This window comes from Centropristis striata, chromosome 17, assembly GCF_030273125.1.
Source record: "Centropristis striata isolate RG_2023a ecotype Rhode Island chromosome 17, C.striata_1.0, whole genome shotgun sequence".
Taxonomy (NCBI): Eukaryota; Metazoa; Chordata; class Actinopteri; order Perciformes; family Serranidae; genus Centropristis; species Centropristis striata.
Genome location: NC_081533.1, coordinates 30,195,942 through 30,218,441, shown reverse-complemented (window position 1 = coordinate 30,218,441; position 22,500 = coordinate 30,195,942). Strand labels below are relative to the sequence as shown.

Here is a 22,500-nt window from a genome sequence, read left to right as displayed (position 1 = left end):
AAATGAGGAGTGTATGTGTCGTTAGCATCTTTAAGCTATTAGCTTATAAGTGGCAGTGGCTGACACATGATTAGTGATATTGAAACTTAAAACAATATCTGCTACAATGTTGTTGTGTGTTTTTACTCCATGAACTGACAAGTCCGTTCTGCGCTGAAGGTTTCAAGTTTTTGCTCTTGCTTTTGCATATTAGACAGCAATTGGTTTTGTGACATACCAAATCCAGCTTACCTGGCGTAAGTTTGAATCTCAGGTTTTAGGGAAACATCTCCTCCCCAGTAGTGACAAACTTTGCACGGATACAAGTACTTATAGTCAAGGTCATGCATTTGTTGTTTTTACCTATCAATAAATGAATGGAAATTGGGAAACAGCTCTTTTTTCCAATTTTGGTTGTCTTATTTCAGAATGAAAATCTATTGGCCTGAGTAAATGTACTTTCTACAGCTGACCGATACCCAGTTCCATGTAAAACTAGCCTCACACACACACACACACACACACACACACACACACACACAGGCCAAATGCTTCCACACACAAACACACATACTTGGCATTGATGTACTGGACAGAAATACATTCTAAATTATTTTATATCAGTATTTAGTCTTGTTCTAATAAATTAAAACTATGACCAACAGCAAAAATGTCCAAAAATGAAAATGCTGTTATGCACGTACTTCCACATGCATACACACCTACAGGTATGTAGTGTAGACATGCACACAGACACTTCAGTTCAGGCGCTAGGCTGTGTCTCAGTCTCAGCCAAGACAGTGTATCCTGGGTGTGTGATGTCATGGCTGGCTGGGTGTCAGCAGTCAAAGCGACGCCCGTCACTATTCTGGACCTGTAAATAAACCATCTGTGTATTAGTCAGTTGACCAGCATTACCCTGCTGGCAGTTATCTTTCTAATAATTTTAATGTAAAGGTCGAATTTATAACAATAGTAAAGACATGGAATGGTAGGCATATTTAACTTCTTTCTGTCAATGCACAGTGAACCATGGCAATGAATACATTCATATAAAATTGACCTTCTACTTACTCAGTGCAAAGTACACTACTGGTCAAAAGTTTTAGAACACACCAACTTTTCCAGAATTTAATTGAAAATTATGCAGTTTAATGTCTCAGTGTACTCTGAAATGAATGCACATTCGCAACATTTAAAATTCTTTATTGAGCATGATAGTGTTTTGAAAGTAGAAAAAAGATTCAAAATCACATTTTATGTTGGACTAAAGGACTAAAAAAGACACAAAATGACTAAAAAAAAGACACAAAATGACTAAAAAAAGACACAGAATGACCAAAAAAAGACACAAAACGACAAAAAAGACACCAAAAGACACAAAATGACTAAAAAAAGACACAAAATGACTAAAAGAAAGACACAAAATGACCAAAAAAAGACACAAAATGACAAAAAAAGACACCAAAAGACACAAAATGACTAAAAAAAGACACAAAATGACTAAAAAAAGACACAAAATGACCAAAAAAAGACACAAAATGACCAAAAAAAGACACAAAATGACTAAAAAAGACACCAAAAGACACAAAATGACTAAAAAAAAGACACAAAATGACCAAAAAAAGACACAAAATGACTTACAAAGACATGAAAAGAATTCAAAAATGGACAAAATAGCCCAAGACTCCATAGAGTTAAGTTGTTAACCCATTTCTTGTTCCCTGAAAAAGGCCTACTTGTATAATTCTGAAATTTACATTATTTTTCAGTTTTGGTTCAGCTTACCTTTTTTTATTTACCTCTGGCAGTTCACCACTTACCTTTGTACCCTTTCAAGCTGTTCATTTGACTTGAACTGCTTGAATTTCAATTAAAAAATGGAAAAATTGGGGTGTTCTAAAACTTTGGACTGGTAGTGTATATGAGTGTAGAATATATCTCTGTATAGTAGCAGTGAGCTGTGGATGTTGACATGGTCTGTATGTTTGGACTGGCCTCTCTCCTTCAGATATTAAACCTGCTACGCATTTGCCAGTGTTTCTGTACCAGCTCAGCTTAAACAGCTGACACAATGCTTTCTACAGAGAGGCTCGATTCATGAGTCATGCTGTTTCTTTCTGGTTTAAAATGAGTGGTTTGCAACCAGGCAGCTCCGATCCCTCTCTTTCATTCCTTGGCATTCGCTTTCCTCCCAATCAGCTGTCTTGAACAGTCATTTAATTAGCACAGCATCTTTCACACATGCGTGTATGTGTCATGCTCAGCTGCTCACAGATTTTCTGCTGCATCACAGCATCTGTGTTGCAGTCACATGGTCCCTGCTGTGATACAGCACTTTCACCAGACAGGGTAATGATGAGAGTGATTTTCTGTTTTTCTTTTGCTTGAATGTTTTGCCATGTCATTGTCCCCAAGCCCAGTCTAAGCCACTACTTTCTCCTCTTGTCTTTGTTTCTCTGTCTTTCTCTCTGCTGATAATTCTCAATAAAACCAAGAACAATGAGTCAAATTCTCAATAGTGCTAACATGATCACAGAAGAAGAAAGATATTTTTCATTAAAGGAACACTCCACCGTTTTTTCATATTAAAACATGTTATTCGGTCAAGTAAGACGAGTTGATACAGACCTCTTGCGTCTCACTTCGACTCGGCGCAGTAATATCATCACTCCTGAGGGGAGAAGATTTTTCAGGAGTGATGATATTACTGCGCAGAGTCGAAGTGCTCCCAAGTGCTATTCCGCCATACATTATAGTTATCCTTTTTATCCGCTTAGAAAAGCGCCATGTTTTATTTTGTGTCGCCATACTTGGTCGTTTAACTACTCGTGTAGCTGTATTTAAATAGGGAAAACGTGGAGGAGTTTGGTCGCTTCTAACTGTCCATCTGTTTGGATCCTAATGAATGAACTGGGCTAAGCTAAGTGCTAGCCAAGTGGCGCCGCGCGCCAGGGCGATTGAGTGCACGCATTGAGACGCAAGAGGTCTGTATCAACTCGTCTTACTTACCCGAATAACATGTTTTAATATGAAAAAACGGTGGAGTGTTCCTTTAAGCATCCAATGTCAATTTAACATTCCAGCTTTCTAACTGTTTGGTCAAGGTTAGGGAAGATAAGTCGTGTTTCAATCAACCAGTTCTCCTGCACATTTTTAAGATTCACATGATAAAGAAAGCTTTTTAAGTCTTTTTAGAAAAATAGTCAATGCGAGAAAACCAGGCGGCAACATCCGGGTCTGAGCAGGGAGGTAAACCAAACCAAAAATTCCAGCAGGGGGCGCTAAGTTTGGCTGCAGAAAGATTTCTGTCCATTCATTTCAATGCAAAATGAGAAAACTTCTCACACTATTTATTACCTCAGAATTTTTTTTAGGACAACACTATGGTCTTAATCGCTAGTAAAAAAATCTTCTTCAAGACAATTTGATGTTAATAGTTCTAATAATGGCCCCATTTAGAAGGAAATAGAAGATAAAGAATCGTATGATTTGGGGCGTGGCTACCTTTGATTGACAGGTGGCTAGTAATAATTTATTTGAACATTTTGTTCATTAAAAATGTGTCAGTTTCACGGAAATTTGAGCGATTCCGTGGCTATTCCACGGATTTTGAGTTAAGCAAAATCCGTGGCTATTTCACGGATTTCTGTGAGACCAGGTTCCACTGAAAACAGTAGAGAAAAAACATTCTCGGTGTACAGTACAACAACTTACATTAATACACTGATATTAAAAGCCCTTGAAGGCATATACAATAAGGGGAAATATTAATCTCAGTCCATTTCACAGTGGAGCACACGAGCAGTTATATCTCAAATGCCTTTTCAATAAGCCATGCTCCAGCACCTCCTATAAATAGAGTGTTCCCTCCGCTGTGGGGGATCCCATGGTCCTCTGCAGTATTCCTGCTGTGAACCATCTGCATAGACAGCAGGGTGGGCAGGGGATCAAATGGTCACATTACCACAGCATGAGTACTATGTGCTGGTTAAGTTGTTGACCTTGGAGTTTTTCACTTTTTGTTTAGTAAACACGTGAAAAAATGGACATGGAAATGTAAATTGTGTGTTTCCCTTATTTTTATGGACAAACCAATGAATGTACGACATAATAGAATATTACCTAAATGATCATGAATCTGAATAAACAAATGGTGTTTTTCTACTTTCCATTTCAAAACAATTAAAAGACAAATTGTTATGAATGTTCTGTGTAAAATCATTGAGGTGTTGCTAAAGAGAACCGGTCTGCAGGGGTTCTTCACAGTACCATGAAGAAAATCATTTTATTTTTTTCTCATCTGTGTTGGAATGCATTGCAAATATACTGAGAAAGTTGCAGTACAATGTCCAGGAAACACTACTTTGTGCCATTGAATAATATCACTTTGCATTGCATTGAGGATGGCATAAAGCCAATTTCCAAGAACTTCTTATGAAGACATTAACTGTAACAAAACTAAAATTAAAGAACAAATGTTTGTAATTTTATCCATCTTGTGAGCTTACTTTCTACCATATTGCATGTTGTCATTCTCACAATGTTTTGGCGAGAAAGTCTGTTGGACTACATATATAACATGAAAACACAGCTACATGTGCAAATTACTGAATCATCCTGTACACAACAAAAACTGAGGTCTGTCTGCCTCCAAAATCTATGGAATATACTTTTTTTGTTGAATGTCTAAACTTAGAAAGAACAGCCTCTTTATGGCACTTAAATGCTATTAATAAAATCCACAGCGCAACCATGATTCCAAAAAAGTAAATGTGATGATGCGCAAATCCTTTGCACCCTAAATCCAATCGAATTAGTTCAGGAAGAGAGCCTACATGCCTGGTTCACTGAAAACAAGTCCTGCAGTACAAACAGAAGATGAACACCTCACTTATATAACTATAGATACAGAATCAACTTTATAATGTCAATTCTTCCAACTCAGCATGGCAAATTATTTGGTTCTTACCAAGATTTTAAAAAAATTAGATTTAGAAGTGTTAGATCATTTATCTTGTTTTAAGGGTGAATTTCTTATTTTAAGCGTTTAACATGCTTATATCTAGATTTAACAATCTTAATTCAAGAAATCTTGTCAAGTGAAATTATCTGTCCATGCAGCAAGATAACTTCCCTCAGATTTAGTGTTTTTATCTTAGTTTTAGACACATGTTTTTTGCAGTGAGAGCCCTGACATCCACCTGTGCTGTCACGATTGCAATCTGACCCCAACAGCATTTTATGTCTGACCTTGAGGTCAAGCACTACAGAGAGCCGACCTCTGACCCCACTGCCAAATGACACCAGTGCACCCTTGTTGGCTCAGCCCTTATAAAGACAAGGGCATGTCAGATAAACAGAGAGGTGTAGGAAATGAACCAAGTTAACTGTTTTCCTTTTAAGCTTGTTTTGATTCTGGATATATTAGTATAAATGGTGCTACTCATGCTAACAAACTTCAATTTAAACTATTTATACTAACTAACCATAAACATTATTAACAATAACAAATCTGTCCTCATTTGTATTTGTGGCTGAAAGTGAAGTGTGCTGTCTAATGAATGTGGTCTTTGTGTGAAAACATGATTCCTGCCATTCCTGTGAGAGATGACTCAGTGAAAGTTCCTTCCACGTGGTTCACAAACAAACAAACACTGCCTACAGATTGGATCTCACGTGTTACTGCAGCTGGCTCTACTACAACATTTCCATGTAGTTGCCTCAAGTAAAAACAGCGTCCAATCAGCATAAAAAGCACATTATCCATCTCTTGATTTCATATAGTAAAGGAATCAGATCATCTCTGCTATGTCAAAATTCCAACAGGGATATTGCACTCTACGACTAAAAAATATGGGCATACTGATGACATACTTGGCACTTTTTTCCCCTTTCCTGTTATAACATGTCAGTGTCCCTGCATGCAGAGCCAACTTCTCTATTAGGTTTGGAAGAACTGATTGGCCTGCACAGACTCCTGACCTCATCTCTGTCCAACACCTGGGATTATTGGAGGGCAGACACCGAGCCAGGCCTTGGAGCTGAATAGGAACAAATCCCTTACCCAGCTACCCATACTGGTGGTGGGTTTGCTTTGTCAGAAATTATTTGCAAAAATCGTTTCCATCTCAGTTTTATCCATAGACTGTATATAAATAATGGACATAGTGACCGTGACATCACCCATTGGTTTGTGGCCCGTTGTAAGCCTCGAGTTCAGCATTACACTCGTCGCCATCTTGTTTCCGATACGGGGATCAGACCATATTTGGACTGTGGAGGAGGAGAGGGATCTGATCACTGACTACAGCCTCTCTACACCTCAACCTGACTGAGAGAAGCTGCTGCTAATTCATGTTAGCATTAACTGGGATGTCAGTTTTGGCTAGCAAAAAACAAAACAAAATGTACGTTACGTACCTCGAAAAAATTAGTATTTTGTCTTTGTTTCTGCATATAAATGGATTTTGATCACATTTCTAGCGAGAAATATATGTTTTATTTTCTAAATATTCACTCAGTGAATGTACATAATCACTTTGTATGTTGGAATAGCCACGAGATATGACTGTCATTAACTTGCATTGTAGCGAAATCCGTGTCAGTTTCACGGAAATTTGAGCGATTCCGTGGCTATTCCACGGATTTTGAGTTAAGCGAAATTGGAAGGTTGGAACATGTTGGCCCTGTGTGTTGTTGCTGCCAGAGCACCTGCTTGTTTTCTTCTCTTTGGTCTTTAGATGTACTTTTGCAAAAAAAAAAAAAAAAAAGATGTAGAAGGGAGTACAACAAGGATCCATTTTAGGGCCATTACTTTTTTATTTTTAATGAGTCTTTATTTATTTAATATGCTGATGACAATGCCGTATCAGGTGGACTTCTGATGAGTTGGGAGCTTCTCAGTTCACACACATGTTCTGTTAACGTGTCTTTCAGTTCTGTTTTTTCTCAAAAAGAGAGCTGTAATAAATCCTAATGATGAAGCCACATGCCTATGTTTAGGCAGTTTTATAGTGTATGAGCATGGGTGGTACGCTGCAAACCTACATCATTGGTCAGTGTGTTTCCAGAGGCTTCCAGTGGTGTGACTGTATGCTGCACAGACACGTAGTGTTGCATTGCTCAGATAGCTGCCTGCCTGGCTGTGACCTTTGGGACAACGAAATCAGAAGTGGCTGTCAGCCAGAGAACAGACACCAGAAAGGCTGACTGATGATATGGACAACTGGAAAGGGCACCGGCCCGAGCAGGGGGAGGTGGGAGGGGGAGGGGCTCTGTATGCTGCTGCACACTGCACAGTTACTCTCTTTTATAAATTATAGAAAGGAAATTCATTACTTCACCCATTACATCAGCCACGTCCACTCCCTTATTCCCCTATTCAATCTTTTAAGAGAAAACATTCTTTTTTTTCTCATTTGCCATTCCTTAAAGGAACACTCCACCGTTTTTTCATATTAAAACATTTTATTCGGTCAAGTAAGACGAGTTGATACAGACCTCTTGCGTCTCAATGCGTGCACTCAATCGCCCTGGCGCGCGGCGCCACTTGGCTAGCACTTAGCTTAGCCCAGTTCATTCACTAGGATCCAAACAGATGGACAGTTAGAAGCGACCAAACTCCTCCACGTTTTCCCTATTTAAATACAGCTACACGAGTAGTTAAACGACCAAGTATGGCGACACAAAAGAGAAGACGTGGCGCTTTTCTAAGCGGATAAAAAGGATAACTATAATGTATGGCGGAATAGCACTTGGGAGCACTTCGACTCGGTGCAGTAATATCATCACTCCTGACGGAAGTGAAAGGGAGCGGAAGAGATGATATTACTGCGCCGAGTCGAAGTGCTCCCAAGTGCTATTCCGCCATATTAAATAGGGAAAACGTGTAGGAGTTTGGTCGCTGCTTACTGTCCATCTGTTTGGATCCTAATGAATGAACTGGGCTAAGCTAAGTGCTAGCCAAGTGGCGCCGCGCGCCAGGGTGATTGAGTGCACGCATTGAGACGCAAGAGGTCTGTATCAACTCGTCTTACTTGACCGAATAACATGTTTTAATATGAAAAAATGGTGGAGTGTTCCTTTAACAGCACAGAACATTGAAATCGTCTAACCTCTTTACTACTAGTTGGTAGAATAGGTCAGAAAATTATTGGTGCAAAATACAGTACAGGCCAAAAAGTTTGGACACACCTTCTCATTCAATGCGTTTCCTTTATTTTCATGATTATTTACATTGTAGATTCATCAAAACTTTTAATGAACACATGTGGAATTATGGACTTAATAAAAAAGTGTGAAATAACTGAAAACATGTCTTATATTCTAGTAAGCAAAGGGTGGTTACTTTGAGGAATCTAAAATACAAGACATGTTTTCAGTTATTTCAGTTATGTCTTGGTTCTGGAATGCTGGGAGATACATTTGTAAATGTGGGAGCCATCCTGCTAGAATAAACAGTGTGAAACTAGGCCTAGGCGATTATATGATCGCGAAAAATTTCAGGTCGATTACGGTGATCAGCTGTGAACATATTTACTCGATCAAACAGGTCGGAAATGTGCGTGACAACAGCCAATCAGAGAAGTAAACAGAAAGACCGAACGTGGAGCTGCGGGCAGAGAAATAGATGATGTAAGCCATGACTTGGAGCAATAAACCAGGGAGGGACAGGTGAATGTTGGGAAAGAGCAAAGGAAATTACAATCTATCCACCTCTGTATCGAGAGATACTAATATTCACAGCACGGCAATTCACACACAGGTATGGTGCATTCAATAGCGATGGAACGGCTATGGTACGTTCAAGGGTGTGGGACATATAGAAACTTACGGAGAAACAAGATATTACTGAATGGAACTTAGTTCAATAAACAAGTTAGCAAAACATTAATAGCGCGGGCTTTCTAACAACAACAAACCTCACAATTTATTTATTTTGGGTCTTATACCTGCAGAAACACTCAGGACTGTAAAGTAGTTCACTGAGTTATTTTATATATTTCAATATTTGTTGTACTGTTGAGTAAAAATTGTTTTTATATTTTTCTGTGCTCAGCTTATTTAATTTGCTTTGTAATTTACTTTGTGTGTTAATAACATATTGAACTAATCTCTAGTGTCTTTAGTTTTCAGTACAGATGCTTTGAAAGTGGCAGTTTAAAAACAATCAAAAAAATCGTGATGATATTCAAGATCGGACAATATAAAAAAACATATTGTGATCATTTTTTTTGCCATATCGCCCAGCTCTATGTGAAACTAAGAATAGGACTTGGACTTGAGGACACAGCGAGGATGGTACCATCCTCATCAGACTAAGGGGAAAATGTAGTTATGGCAAAATGTAGATTGTTACCCTGATTATTTGGATTTTTTTTAAATGCTTGAAACCAAGGTTTTTATAGTTAACGAAAACTAACGAAATAACGAAAACTAGAATTGAAAAAAACATTTTCGTTAACTGAAATAAAAATAAAAACTAGAGTTTTTAAAAAAACGATAACTAACTGAAACTGTATTGTGGTGTTACAAAACTAACTAAAACTAACTAAAATTATCGTGAAAATGTCCTTAGTTTTCGTTTTTTTGTCAACTTTTTCCATTCATAATTCAGTGTTTCTATTTTAACATGCAACACATGGTGAATATGTTTACTGAGACTGGGATGTTTACACTAGAACCAAAATTCAAAACACCTGGAACTGTAAGAGTTAATAACCTTATTGGGGCTGAGATGGATAAACCAAAGGAAATAAAGGCAAAACATTTTATGAATCTGGCACCCAACATATAGCCCATTAAAAAAAACTAAAACTAACACTAAAACTAATAAAAACTAAACTAAAACTAAGCATTTTCAAAAAATAAGAACTGAACTAAAACTAAAAAGCTCACTCTAAAACTGAATTTGAAAACAAAAATTCACAACGAAATTAAAACTAAAACTAAAGAAAAATCCAAAACTATTACAACCTTGCTTGAAACATTAAGATGCAAATTGCCGCCCTGCCAAAAACCCTTTGAATGACGTGAAAGCAGCAATTCACCATAGATCGAATGGACCACTCGTTATTCATTTTGTCACCTAACTGTATCAAATGTAAATAGCTGCTCACCACAGTTATTGGACCCTTACCCAAGGCCATTACTGCCATTACAACTGTCTTGGTTACCGGCAGCCTGAATGTCTGGAACAGGCTGTTGGTTTCTACATCTGGCCCAGCAGATCATCTCCTGTATCGTCTCATCTCCACCCTCCTCTTCTATTTGCTGTTTGAACAGGAAGTAAAGACACTGATCTCCCCCAACAGGTGCAAGGGTATAGCCATGCACACTGGGTAGATCAGGAGGCAGAGCCCCTCCAGGCTCCCCTGTGACTACCAATCCCTGCTGCCGATATGCTCCTCCCAACCCTCTCGCTTTTAGACGCTTGTGTTTTCCACATGGTTGCAATCAACTCGGCCTCAGACCTCTTTTTTTTTTTTTTTTTACAAAGACTCTCCCCTCCTAAATTCTTGTCTTTATTGCTTAACATACCCACATGCAACTCAATAAAGCCCCACCTTCTACCGACAATAGAACATAGGCAACAATTTCCAGAATCCCTATTTCCCCTATTATATGTCTTAAGTCAATTTGGAAGCTGGCACATTTTCAAGTCAGAGATCAGATGGTAATCTAGACATATGGATTGAATGAAAGCTGCTCTGTGGATTTTAGCATCATGCAAAGAAAACTCCATGAATATACACTACTGGTCAAAAGTTTTAGAACACACCAACTTTTCAAGAATTTATTTGAAAATGATGCAGTTTAATGTCTCAGTGTACTCTGAAATGAATGCTCATTTGCAACATTTAAAATTCTTTATTGAGCATGATAGTGTTTTGAAAGTAAAAAAAAAGATTCAAAATCACATTTTATGTTGGACTAAAGGACTAAAAAAAGACACAAAATGACCAAAAAAAGACACAAAATGACCAAAAAAAGACACAAAATGACTTACAAAGACATGAAAAGAATTAAAAAATGGACAAAATAGCCCAAGACTCCATAGAGTTAAGTTGTTAACCCATTTCTTGTTCCCTGAAAAACAGCCTACTTGTATAATTCTGAAATGTACGTTATATTTTACCTTTTTTTATTTACCTCTGGCAGTTCACCACTTACCTTTGTACCCTTTCAAGCTGTTGATTGCTTGATTTTCAATAAAAAACAAGCTTGATTTTCAATAAAAACTAGAAAAGTTGGGGTGTTCTAAAACTTTTGACCGGTAGTGTATTTTAATTATATTTACTTGCCTCAAGAATGTTCAATATCACCTAAGTACATTTTTTCACTTTCTATTTGAAAAAATATTTCATTTGGGAATTTTAGACTTTTGAAAGTCAGGCATTAGGTCTATAGCCAAATAAAATGATGTAAGAGATTTTAGGAGGTGTGGGAGAATATGTTAACATACACACATGCGCTGTAAAAAGCTGAAAATGGCTTTGTTTCCTCCGGTTGGTGAGAGGTCGTCGTAAAACTTGTGGAAGAATGTGTTGCTCAGAAGGTCTGGATAAACTGGTGGCTGTTTTTACTCTCCTGACAAGCCAAGTGTGTGTGTGTGTGTTTGTATGAGAGTGTATGGTGGGTATAGGTGGTGGTGCCAACTTAAACCTGTACACTGTAAATTGTAATAAGTTCACTTTACTTAAAAAAAGTTAGGAAACCGATTGCCTCAAAATCTCCAAGTAAAGTAGCTAATTCATTTCAAGGTGTCATAGCTAAAAATAACTGTGTTTAGACAACTCAGATAATGGCAGTGTGGACTTCTTTCTTAATTTCCCTGCAACTGCCTGTGGCAAATAGCACCGGTGATGGTGACTTTAACTGTTTTTGCAATGAGGCAAAACAGTTTCATAGAAACCTCATTTACATACTTGCAAATAGCACAGAAGCACCAAGATGCTATTTGCTTGGCAGCATGGTTAGAGTGCATTTCATACACTAGTGCAGTGCCCGTAAGAAGTATGTATTTGTATAGTGGGAGATTAAGGTGTGAATTGCCATTCGGCCAAACAAATCCACGCAGCGATAGTGTTGCTAATGCCTCTTGCTAGCGTAACCTTAAATAACACAGAAATGCTATCTTTCCGTCCGTATTATGCTAAGCTGTCAGTTAATAAAGTTTTGTTTTTACTGTTTTCAATGGATCAAACTGATGCGGAAGAAAGGGCTTAAATCTCCGCTTAGCATGCTAATTGTGAGATAGCACATTCCGCAGTATGCTGCACTAAAAGTACATTAACATGAACCCAATTAGCTGATATACTATATTGCATGAAAGTATCTCATATCAAATGATTCTGGGCATTACACAAAGCAACATTATTGTCATCCCTGAATTACATAGTAATGCAACATAAGAAGTGATTAAAGCTAAATCTCTGCTTAGCATGCTAATAGCGAATAACAGAATCTGCACATTACATGCAGACCACTACAACGTCTACAACTCCATAAAACACTTACTTTTCATAAGGTACCACACCATCCAGCACATAGGCTACACATTGAACATTGATATTTGCTGGAAACTATTTGAATATTATTGGAAAATCGAACCTTGTAGCGCACTTTAAAACTGTATATCAATTGAACAGTTTAGTGGGAGTGACTTGCTAAAAATATTTTTTGGCAAAAAACAGCCAACAGACATAGTTATGCATGTAGCATCCTGCAGTCTTGCTATCATAGTGAGGTTGTTAGGTTTCATACAATTATCACTGACCACCATATCTGGCAACTGATACTATAGGAGACCAACCGGTAAACGTCCTTTTTTTTAATATCTATATAACTTTATATATAACTTTATTGACACGTTGCCGTGGATACATATTGTTCTGCTTCTCTCTGCCTTGTTAGTGACCTGTCAATCAAAGAAAGCCACGCCCCAAATCATAGGATTCTTTGTCTTTTATTTTCTTCCTAAAAATAAATTCTGAGGTAATAAATCAAGTGGGAAGTTTTCTCATTTCGCATTGAAATGAATGGACAGAAATCTTACTGCAGCCAAACTTAGCACCCCCTGCTGGAATTTTCGGTAGAATTCAGCTTAAAGCACTTCCTGGTTTGCCTCCCTGCTCAGACCAGGAGGTTGCCGCCTGGTCCTTAACCACTGTGCACTCTAAATGAAGTTTCCCTTTCACTTTATTGGGAAAATCTGTCAGGCTGTGCCTTTATTTTTCCACACTATAGGGAGTAGAAACAGTAACACATTGTAGCTTTAACTTAATCTCAAAATATGGTGCCAATAAAACACACAATTAACACCTAATGAAAGGTAAAAGAAGGGTGTTCATCAGAGAAGGGGTTCTTGAATACTCTCTCTCTCTCTCTCTCTCTCTCTCTCTCTCTCTCTCTCTCCAAGCCCAATTACTGGTAACTATGGAGGCCTGATGAAACCGGTCTGACCACGCAAATGTTTCCTGAGAACACAAAGGGCTTTTCATTGGTGGTTGCCCCAGTCAGAATTGAAAGGCTGTTCACTATATGAGCATATTTAGCCAGGGTTATGATGAAAGGGGCAGAGGGCCAGGTGTAGCGGTGGTGCTGTTAGGATGGAGATGTCAGGTTTTTACAGTGTGTGTGACTCCACCTCAGTGATGTAGTTGTGTTGTTTTAAGGCTTTCATTGTTGCTGTTATCATTTTTCACCCTGTGTGGAGCAAAGGAGAGTAGCTGCTGGGAAAATAATTGGGAACTTGTCAGCATTGTGATGTTCATGCAATATCAGTGTTCAAATAGAATCTGTAGGTTTTGTAGCTAATGAGTGTGTGTGTGTGTGTGTGTGTGTGTGCGTGTGCGTGTGTGTGTGTGTGTGTGTGTGAGAGAGAGAGAGAGATAGGGATGGAGAGGGAGAGGGAGAGTCAAAGAAATAAAATAAGACGTAGAAATAAATAAATAAAAAATTTCATATCCTTGTCTGATGTGACATCCTAAGCGAAGTGACTTGGATATTTTTGGATTAAAGCAATGGGTAAAAAAAAGAGAGCAAGATTTATGTGTTAGTAAAGTAAAGAGACAGTGCTTGGTCCACATGGAGACAAAACAAAAAAATATGATGTATTAATAAAGGGGTCCCTGATAAGTGTTTTGAAAGGCCAAATTCTATCCTATCCTATCCTATCCTATCCTATCCTATTCTATTCTATTCTATCCTATCCTATCCTATCCTATTCTATTCCATCATATCCTATCCTATTCTATTCTATTCTATTCTATTCTATTCTATTCTATCCTATCCTATCCTATCCTATCCTATTCTATTCCATCCTATCCTATCCTATCCTATTCTATTCTATTCTATTCTATTCTATTCTATTCTATTCTATTTGTCTTTATGTGTGGCTTCGTATGTTCTAGAATAAGATGTAAACTGTTTCTCTCCCTGTGTCCTGCAGTGTTCCAGCAGCAGGCTGTCCACAGCCCTCTGGAGCAGCAGAAGCAGAAACAAAAGCCAGGCGGAGGAGGACCCATCCCCTGTCAGAACTGTGGGAAGCCGTGCAAAGGAGAGGCGCTCCGGGTCCAGAACAAACACTTCCACATCAAGTGCTTCGTCTGTAAAAGTATGTAACAGCCAGCTATCACTTCTCACCTTTTCACCGTCACCGCACAACCCACCACTCTCACAAGCTCAGAGAAGATTGTGTGTGAGTCTGGCAGAAATATAGCAAATAGAACAGACAACAGTAATAAGGACCCTTTGTGAATATCCAACTAAAGCAAGTAGTAATAACTACCTTTTTTCTGAAGTAGAAAAAATACTTCCAGAGATAAATTGATATTAACAGGGACCATTTTGGGAAAACTATCGGATTGTGGACTTTTATGAAGATAAACACAATAATGTATCTCATCTGTTTGACCAAGTATTTTAAGATTAATTACTTTATTAATCCCACAATGGGGTGGGAGAAAGCCTATTGTTTTGGACTTTAAAAATAATAAAACATAAATGAATGAGGGCAATTTACTGCTAAAACAAGGACTGTTTTCTAAGAGAAAAACTAAAATACTCAAACAATCACGATCAAATCATGTTATGGAAAAGAGGGTAAATGACAATATGAAGCTTTCAGAAGTTGAAAACTTTAAGGAAAGTTATTTTATTTATTTTATCTTTGCATAGTTACTGCAGGTACTGCAGGTCCATTTACCATTTTACCTATTTTCTTACCTACTTATGGTAGAAGCACAAATAGCAGAAATATCAAGGGAACATGACCAAATTAACTAAATCTGCAAGTCAGCAAGTTCTAGCAAGGCAAAACACTCCACTTCTGAAATGCTCCGAGTCTGGTATGAAGCCCTGTGGAAACCACTGAAGACAGCCGGGATCAGGTTTTGACTTTTTAACAGTCCTCTCGGGTCTTCCTTGCTGCGACAGTCACTTCTTCTTCTGATGCTTTTCTATTGTTTCAATGGACAGGATGTGCTCCGTGTCTCACTCTTTAAAAAAAAACAGACAAACAAACAAAAACACCCCAAAAAGCATTGAAATATTTATCTGCGTGGCAATAGCCACAGCTCATTCAGGTCAGCCCTATTTTATTGATATATTGGCAATAAGAGGAAATTCACTAAGAAAGTCAATACTGAAGTCAGGTCTCATCAGTTACTGAGATAAGTGTGGGTTACATAGTGTGTCTGTAATTGTGTATGAATGACTGTATGACAGAGGGGGTTGGTGTGTGTGTGTGTGTGTGTGTGTGTGTGTGTGTGTGTGTGTGTGTATTTCGGGTTGGGCAGCTGCAAGTGTTAGATACTTGAAACGTGTGTTCTATGTGTGCTTGTGGGTGGGTGCGGGTATTGGATTTTCTTTTTTCTTTCTGCATGTGACGTACTTTATAGGAGTATGTGTTTGTGCTCCTCCCAGCTCGGACTCTCAGCACGAGTCTTGTGTCAGACCGCTGTTGTCGTCAACACAAACTGTGGTTGCTAAGTCACCATTGGTGTCACTACAGTGTCAGCAGCTTGGTGAGTTTATGGCCTGTGTGCACTCACGCAGGCAGTGGACCCCTGGGTTCAGTCTTCACACTCCACTGCAGTCCAGCTACACAGCTCACAATGTGAGTTTTTTTGGCAATTTTAGCCTCTTATGGAATCGTCAGTCTCTTTTTAACAGCGACTGCATCCACCCAACTAGGTACACATGTTAGCCCTTCCAATGCGTAAAATACAGATGATTTGTCACACCGCTAGACGTATGATACTGACGCAAAAGGCCCCCTTCCACGTCTGTATGAAACCAACATGGTCTCACAGGAATCCGTGAAATAGCCACGGATTTCGCTTAACTCAAAATCCGTGCCGGAATCACTCAAATTTCCGTGAAACTGACACGGATTTCGCTACAATGCAAGTTAATGACAGTCATATCCCGTGGCTATTCCAACATTCAAAGTGATTATGTACATTCACTGAGTGAAGATTTAGAAAATAAAACATATATTTCTCGCTAGAAATGTGATCAAAATCCATTTATATGCAGAAACTAAGTCAAAATATTGATTTTTTTTCACTAAAAATGAGAGAACTGTCCGCCATGTTTTTTGTTCTGACCGCTGGGACCTTGAAAGTCACGTGACTTGGAACAAACCAATAGGAAAAAATATCCATGGAATAGCCACGGGATATGACTGTCATTAACTTGCATTGTAGCGAAATCCGTGTCAGTTTCACGGAAATTTGAGTGATTCCGTGGCTATTCCACGGATTTTGAGTTAAGCGAATCCGTGGCTATTTCACGGATTCCTGTGAGACCAGGTTCATGAAACGGTCTGGGTTCTCAATGACTCCAATATAAACGCGCTCACGGCGCTCAGAAATGCTTAGAGTAGAGGCTAAAGCCGTCTATTTACTCCAATAATAACCCGACCACGGCCCTGTGAGCGACAATCTGATTGGAGGGGGGGGGACGCATAACATTACTAGTATTAATTGTTTGAAATCTCTGAATAATCTCATCATAGTGTACACACACTGGGGGCTACTGCCGGTGTGTGTACACTATGATGAGATTATTCAGAGATTTACTAGTAATGTTATGCGTCGCGAAAAATTCATATTCTGTAGAGAAAAGTAATAGCACACCGATCCCGATCAAACCGCACGCTTTGATGTATAATTTGTCCTGCAACTCTTCAAGTTGCAGGACTAGTAGCGGGACGAAATTGCGTCCGGAAGAGGAATAAGAAGAAATCCACAGTATAACAGTAGTGCTCGCCCCGAGCACTGGTCCCTACAGCTATTGCTGTATGGGACCAGTGCTCGGTGCGATTGCCCCGAGGCCCTAATAATAAAAATTGAATAAGAGGAAGATAACACACAGACAGACAGAAAGGGACAACATAAGAGGGAAGGGAGGGGTTGGGATGAGGGAGGGACACAGGGGGGTTAAGGTCCAGTTGTGCATAGAGTCAGTCGTCCTGACCAGAAATAATGGATCAGCTGGAGGTTTATCACTCTAAATGAAGCCCATCAAATTGCTTATAATTTGGGATTTTAATAAATGTGCTGATTATCCAGGGGTTGGGTGGGGAGTCATGGTCGGCAGTTTGCTATTAAAACATCCAGATGTGGACTTGGAGGAATCTGAAGTCAGCGGTGGAAACAAAATAAACCATAGCAGGCTGACTGGGTTCAGATTACTCAATCTGCAGTTCAAACCTGAACATCAAAGAGATGAAAAGACATCTGAGTCAGTGTGAGGAGCCAAGTCCAACACAGTATAGTGCTCACATAGAAGTTAGTTTTATTCTTTTAGCACATTCTTTATGTTTGCCAGATTATAATGAAATCAGGTGAAACATTCTCTCCTCGAGTCTTTCATTTACAGTCCACAAACACACATATCAAGATCTGCCTCACCTCTGCCCCACTATTAACCTGGAGGAGAATCAAGCCAGTGACCCTTGACTATATTGCTGTGTTACTGCCAATTACAACCAGTCTGGGTGTTAGCCAGCGGGCAAACAGTGCCAGGGCTGAAATGAGGAAGCGTCAACTCTCCTCTCGCCTTGTGAAATTTACACCGAGCAAAGAAGAGGACTGCAGTCATGTGAGTTCTCATGCCTCTTTAGCACTGGCCTGGTACCAACCTCGCTCTGCTGCTAATAGTAAACACAGCCTCACTACACTGTTTAAATATTGCTGGATTTACCTGCTGCAATGACAAGAAACCCCAATGACTCTATAAGTTCTGGCTATTAGTGGACTCTAGTTTTAATGCTATAGAAAATACATTTGTGTCATTCAAAACTAGAAGAAAAAAAAGATATCTTGTCAGGAAGGGGGCTAAATAATGCTTCAAAGTTTGAAGAGAGAAATGTCATTGTGTAGTGATATGCAATGACGAATAAACAAATCTTAAACTTCCATGGGTGTTTTTACTGGGTCCCTTGACCTCTGACTCTAACATATCTGAATAAAAATGGGTTCTATGAGTCCATGACAATAGGTATTAAAATAGAATTAAATTCAAAGGTATTTGAAAAAGACACTTTTAAGCAACAAATATATTACAGTGAACTTTGATGCACTAAAAACACACTGTAAAAAGTTGAAAACATAGTGTGCTGTGTAAGCAACTTGAGAATCCCAAGGTAGCCAACCTAAAGTATATCCTTGTTTATCTTTTACTTGACTCAAAATCAAAAATAAGTCTCTTCGACAAACGGTTCACTAGTTATGAAAGGGGGCGTGATTAAAGCATAAAGGACTGCAAACATTGTGATGTGGAAGTGTTCATTGATAGACCCTCATCATGCATGCCATATTTTGCCGCCATGCCACGCCCACATCGATGACGATTGGTCAAGCTTTTAATAACTTTTGATCCCAAAGGCGTTCGTTGTGACGTGAAAAGGCGAAAAACGCCAAAAATGCCATATTCAATTAAAGATGGACGACTTCCTGTTGGGTTTGGGGTATGGCTCCAAGAGGCTTTTTGGTGCATCTCCACATGATACATATGTTTTTGTGTCTCTACATGAAACCTACTAAAAATATGCTATGACTGTGTGTCAATATTGACATGTGGGTGTGTTCAGGGCTGGACCCTCATCACGTGAGAAATTTGGGTAAATGTACGGGCAAGTAATACAGTCTTGTGTTTTATGGCGAGAAGCCCTATTTTGCCGCCATGCCACGCCAGCATAGTGTGATGATCGGTTAAGCTTTCAATAACTCTTGATCCCAAAGGTCTAATAATGGTGCTGACCAACTTTGAAGTCAATTGGGTTAAATTTGTAGGAGGAGTTTGTTAAAGTATACAATGGGGTCATTTAATGAAAGTGGGCGTGGATAAAGCAAAATTATAAAGGCCCGCCCACTTAGAGGGATGAAAGCTCAAGCTTTTAATAATCTGGGTTTAAGGGGATGGTAAACACATTTGTGTCATCAGTATTTAATCGTCTAATTGTTAAATGGGTGAACATTTAAGCAGGAATCAGTAGAACCTTTATACTGATATATGGTACTCCAAAGGTCCAGGCCTTACAACAATTTCTTTTTTTCATTCTTTCTTTCTTTCTTTCTTTCTTTCTTTCTTTCTTGTGTAAATATGACCAAAAGGAGTCACCATTAGAGATTCCATGCAAAAAATCTGTCTTGCTCCAAAACACACGTTTAGAAAAAGACAAAATTAAAATAAAAAAACAATTATTGTGAAATAAACATGATATAAAAAGTGTAATTAACATGTTATACTCTATTTACGTATAGAAAAGTCATAGTTTTGTTAAAATTTCCATTCCAAACTGTTTAATTGATTCATGTTTAGATTACTGATACCTTGCTTCCAACGTGAAATAATTCATCCGACAACAAGGTTTGGAGAGTTTAATGTGAAGTCTGTTTGCTGTTTTCATGGTAGCTGTGTGGTAGAGGAAGTGTAATTTATTTAGTAAACCACTGTGCCTTTCCCTATACATCCTGTTATGTCTGCTGAAAGGGTACAGACAAAACAGCCAGGCAACCACTCAGAGATTTTCCCTAATCTGTTTTTGCTTTGGGCTTGGTGAAGGGCCATCACATCATCCAAACAGCATTGGAATACTCAAATGTAAAATATGTGGTCACACCCTAAAGACGGCAAGCGTACAACCAAAACAGTAAATGTAGAGTGTTAGAGTTGGAATAATAATACAGAAAGACTCCTTTATATCTGACACACTCTCACACACCCATTCACCACACTCCCTCACAAACACAAGAGTGGTTATATCTGTTTGTAATAAATATGCTCAGTTAAAAAGTGAAAAATTGATGTTCCTATTCAGTTTATAGCCATATTTTATGCAACACTTTTTGATCTTTGTTGTTTTATATTTTTTTTTATCTCTGTTTCAACATAGTAAGACTTAGGCAATCGGACATTCATATCTTAAGTTGTAAGATATTCAGAGAGTACAATTTGACCTGCTGCTAGCATAACCTGGCTTGTTTTTAGCGCTGGAGCTAGCTAGCCAACAACGACAGCAGATATTATAATCGCTACCAACATCACCAACCAGGAGGAAATGAGTGCAACCTAACCTGCTTACCAGAGGTTGATCCTTGTGCCAGTAAGTCTCATTAGACATCCTGGATAGTCAGCTTTTTGCTGTGGGCTTCCATTTTGGAGCCCTCGCAAACAAGCATTTAGCATTTACACCTGTGACGACTCCTTTTACTGACCATAGCTGTTTTTCCATCCCTACTGAGCTAGTTCAGACCCTACAAGCCATGTCTTAACATCTGGATGTGTCATCTGTCTTTGTCTCTGTCTCCGGAGAATATTTACCTTATACCAAGTCAAAAATGAAGAGCGGATCATGTCCCCGCTGCACCACTACAACTGTGGCAGAGCTGAACTTGACCGTCCCGTGTCTAGATGCGACCACTGCCCAGGTTTCAGGCCCTTGGACAAAGCTGAGAGCTAGGTCCTGGTTGGCGCCACTTTGGACCAGAAGGAGCCATGGATGTTGCCCTTATAGCAGAATAATGCAGCATTTTCAACTTAATAAAACAATTTAGAAATTATTGTGATGGTAAAATGGCCTGTGTGGACTAGTGGTAGACTGATATATTGGGCTAACATTTGCGTTTTTTTACTTGTATCGGCATCGGCCAATATGTGCGTGCGTTCGCCGATCAATTAGCCCATTTCACTGAGCCAACACCAAGCAAGGCTGGTGAGCTGGGTGCTGATACAGCAAAAAAGAAAAACACATCAAATATGTGGACTCAGGTGCGTCCCGGAGGTTCACACTGGTAGAGCGCCTACTATTAAAGCTGAGTCCTTGCTGCCGCGGACATGCCATGTCCTCCCCTCTGTCTCCCCTTTCTATCTGTCTATCTAATGAAGCATGAAAAATGCCAAAATAAAAAATCTAAAAATTAATAGATATGTGGACTCATCTGAGGCGCCACCACCTCGAGCCCTATAACAACATACACATTGTTTGCTATCCAACTGTAAAAATGTTTTGTTTGTTTTGTTAATAAATTTTTCTTTTTTTGTTTAAATTGACACTTGTGTAACATTTGTTATCATTGTGTCATTTTTATCATGTAAATGGAGGGAGAAAAGGCAACATCTGCGACAAGAATTGGCCCCAAAAAATGGGCAGCACATATCGGGGGATCGGCTGATGTCACAATAATCGGTATCGGCATCGACCTTAAAAAACCTGTATCGATCAACCGCTAGTGTGGATGCTACCTGCCAATAGCGTCTGTTAGTACCTCTTTGTTTTCTGCTTATGGTAGTCTTATAGTAGTGTTTTAAATGTGTTCAGTCCATTACCATCATCAGTCACTGATTAGCTGTGGCGCTAGCACCAAAGCAAACATTTGTTTTCAGTAGCAGCTGGATTGCTATTGACTGTTGCATTGGGTTGTTGCTATCCATGTCAGACAACTGAGCTTATGTATTCGTTCACTCTATGTCTTTTAAATTCAGAATTACATTTCACTTTGGGCCTTACGGTGCTACATAGTAACGTATGCTAGTAACTCAGACTCTAGATGTTAATCTGCCCGCTCCGATAACAACAAATACACATGGCCAGTGAGTTTTTTATGACATCACCACAAAGCTGTAGGTGGAGCTCTGGTAGCCCCAGACTACCAAGTAGGCCTTTTAGGGTAAACATGGTGAAAAGCTCCTCATGACTTGCGAGTTGCCGCATCCTCTTAATCGTCTCTGTGTGTGATGGCCAACTGCCACAGCTTCTTTTTTTGAACTATTTCTACAAACGAAAAGATTACTACTATTTTTGGTCGTTGCATTATTTATTGTTATCATTATTTTAAAGACATTTTAGGTCCGAAACAATATTATGGCCAATGACTTAATAATAAAGTCCCATGCCTGGTCAGCTGAAGTCTGTCAATCCAATCCAATCCAATCCCCTTTATTTGTATAGCACATTTAAACAACACAAACATCTCCGAAGTGCTGTACATAAAATCAACAATAAAA

The 22,500-nt window shown here is 38.9% G+C and overlaps 1 protein-coding gene across 4 annotated transcripts in view; it reads left to right on the top strand.

Moving 5' to 3' along the window:
• Window positions 1-22,500, top strand: part of ablim2 (actin binding LIM protein family, member 2) — a 134,679-nt gene that overhangs the window by 38,762 nt on the left and 73,417 nt on the right. For all 4 annotated transcript variants that reach the window (XM_059354209.1, XM_059354207.1, XM_059354208.1 and 1 more), the window contains exon 2: window positions 14,435-14,599. In XM_059354209.1, the coding sequence (XP_059210192.1) occupies window positions 14,435-14,599 (165 nt within the window). The remainder of the gene's footprint in view (window positions 1-14,434; window positions 14,600-22,500) is intronic.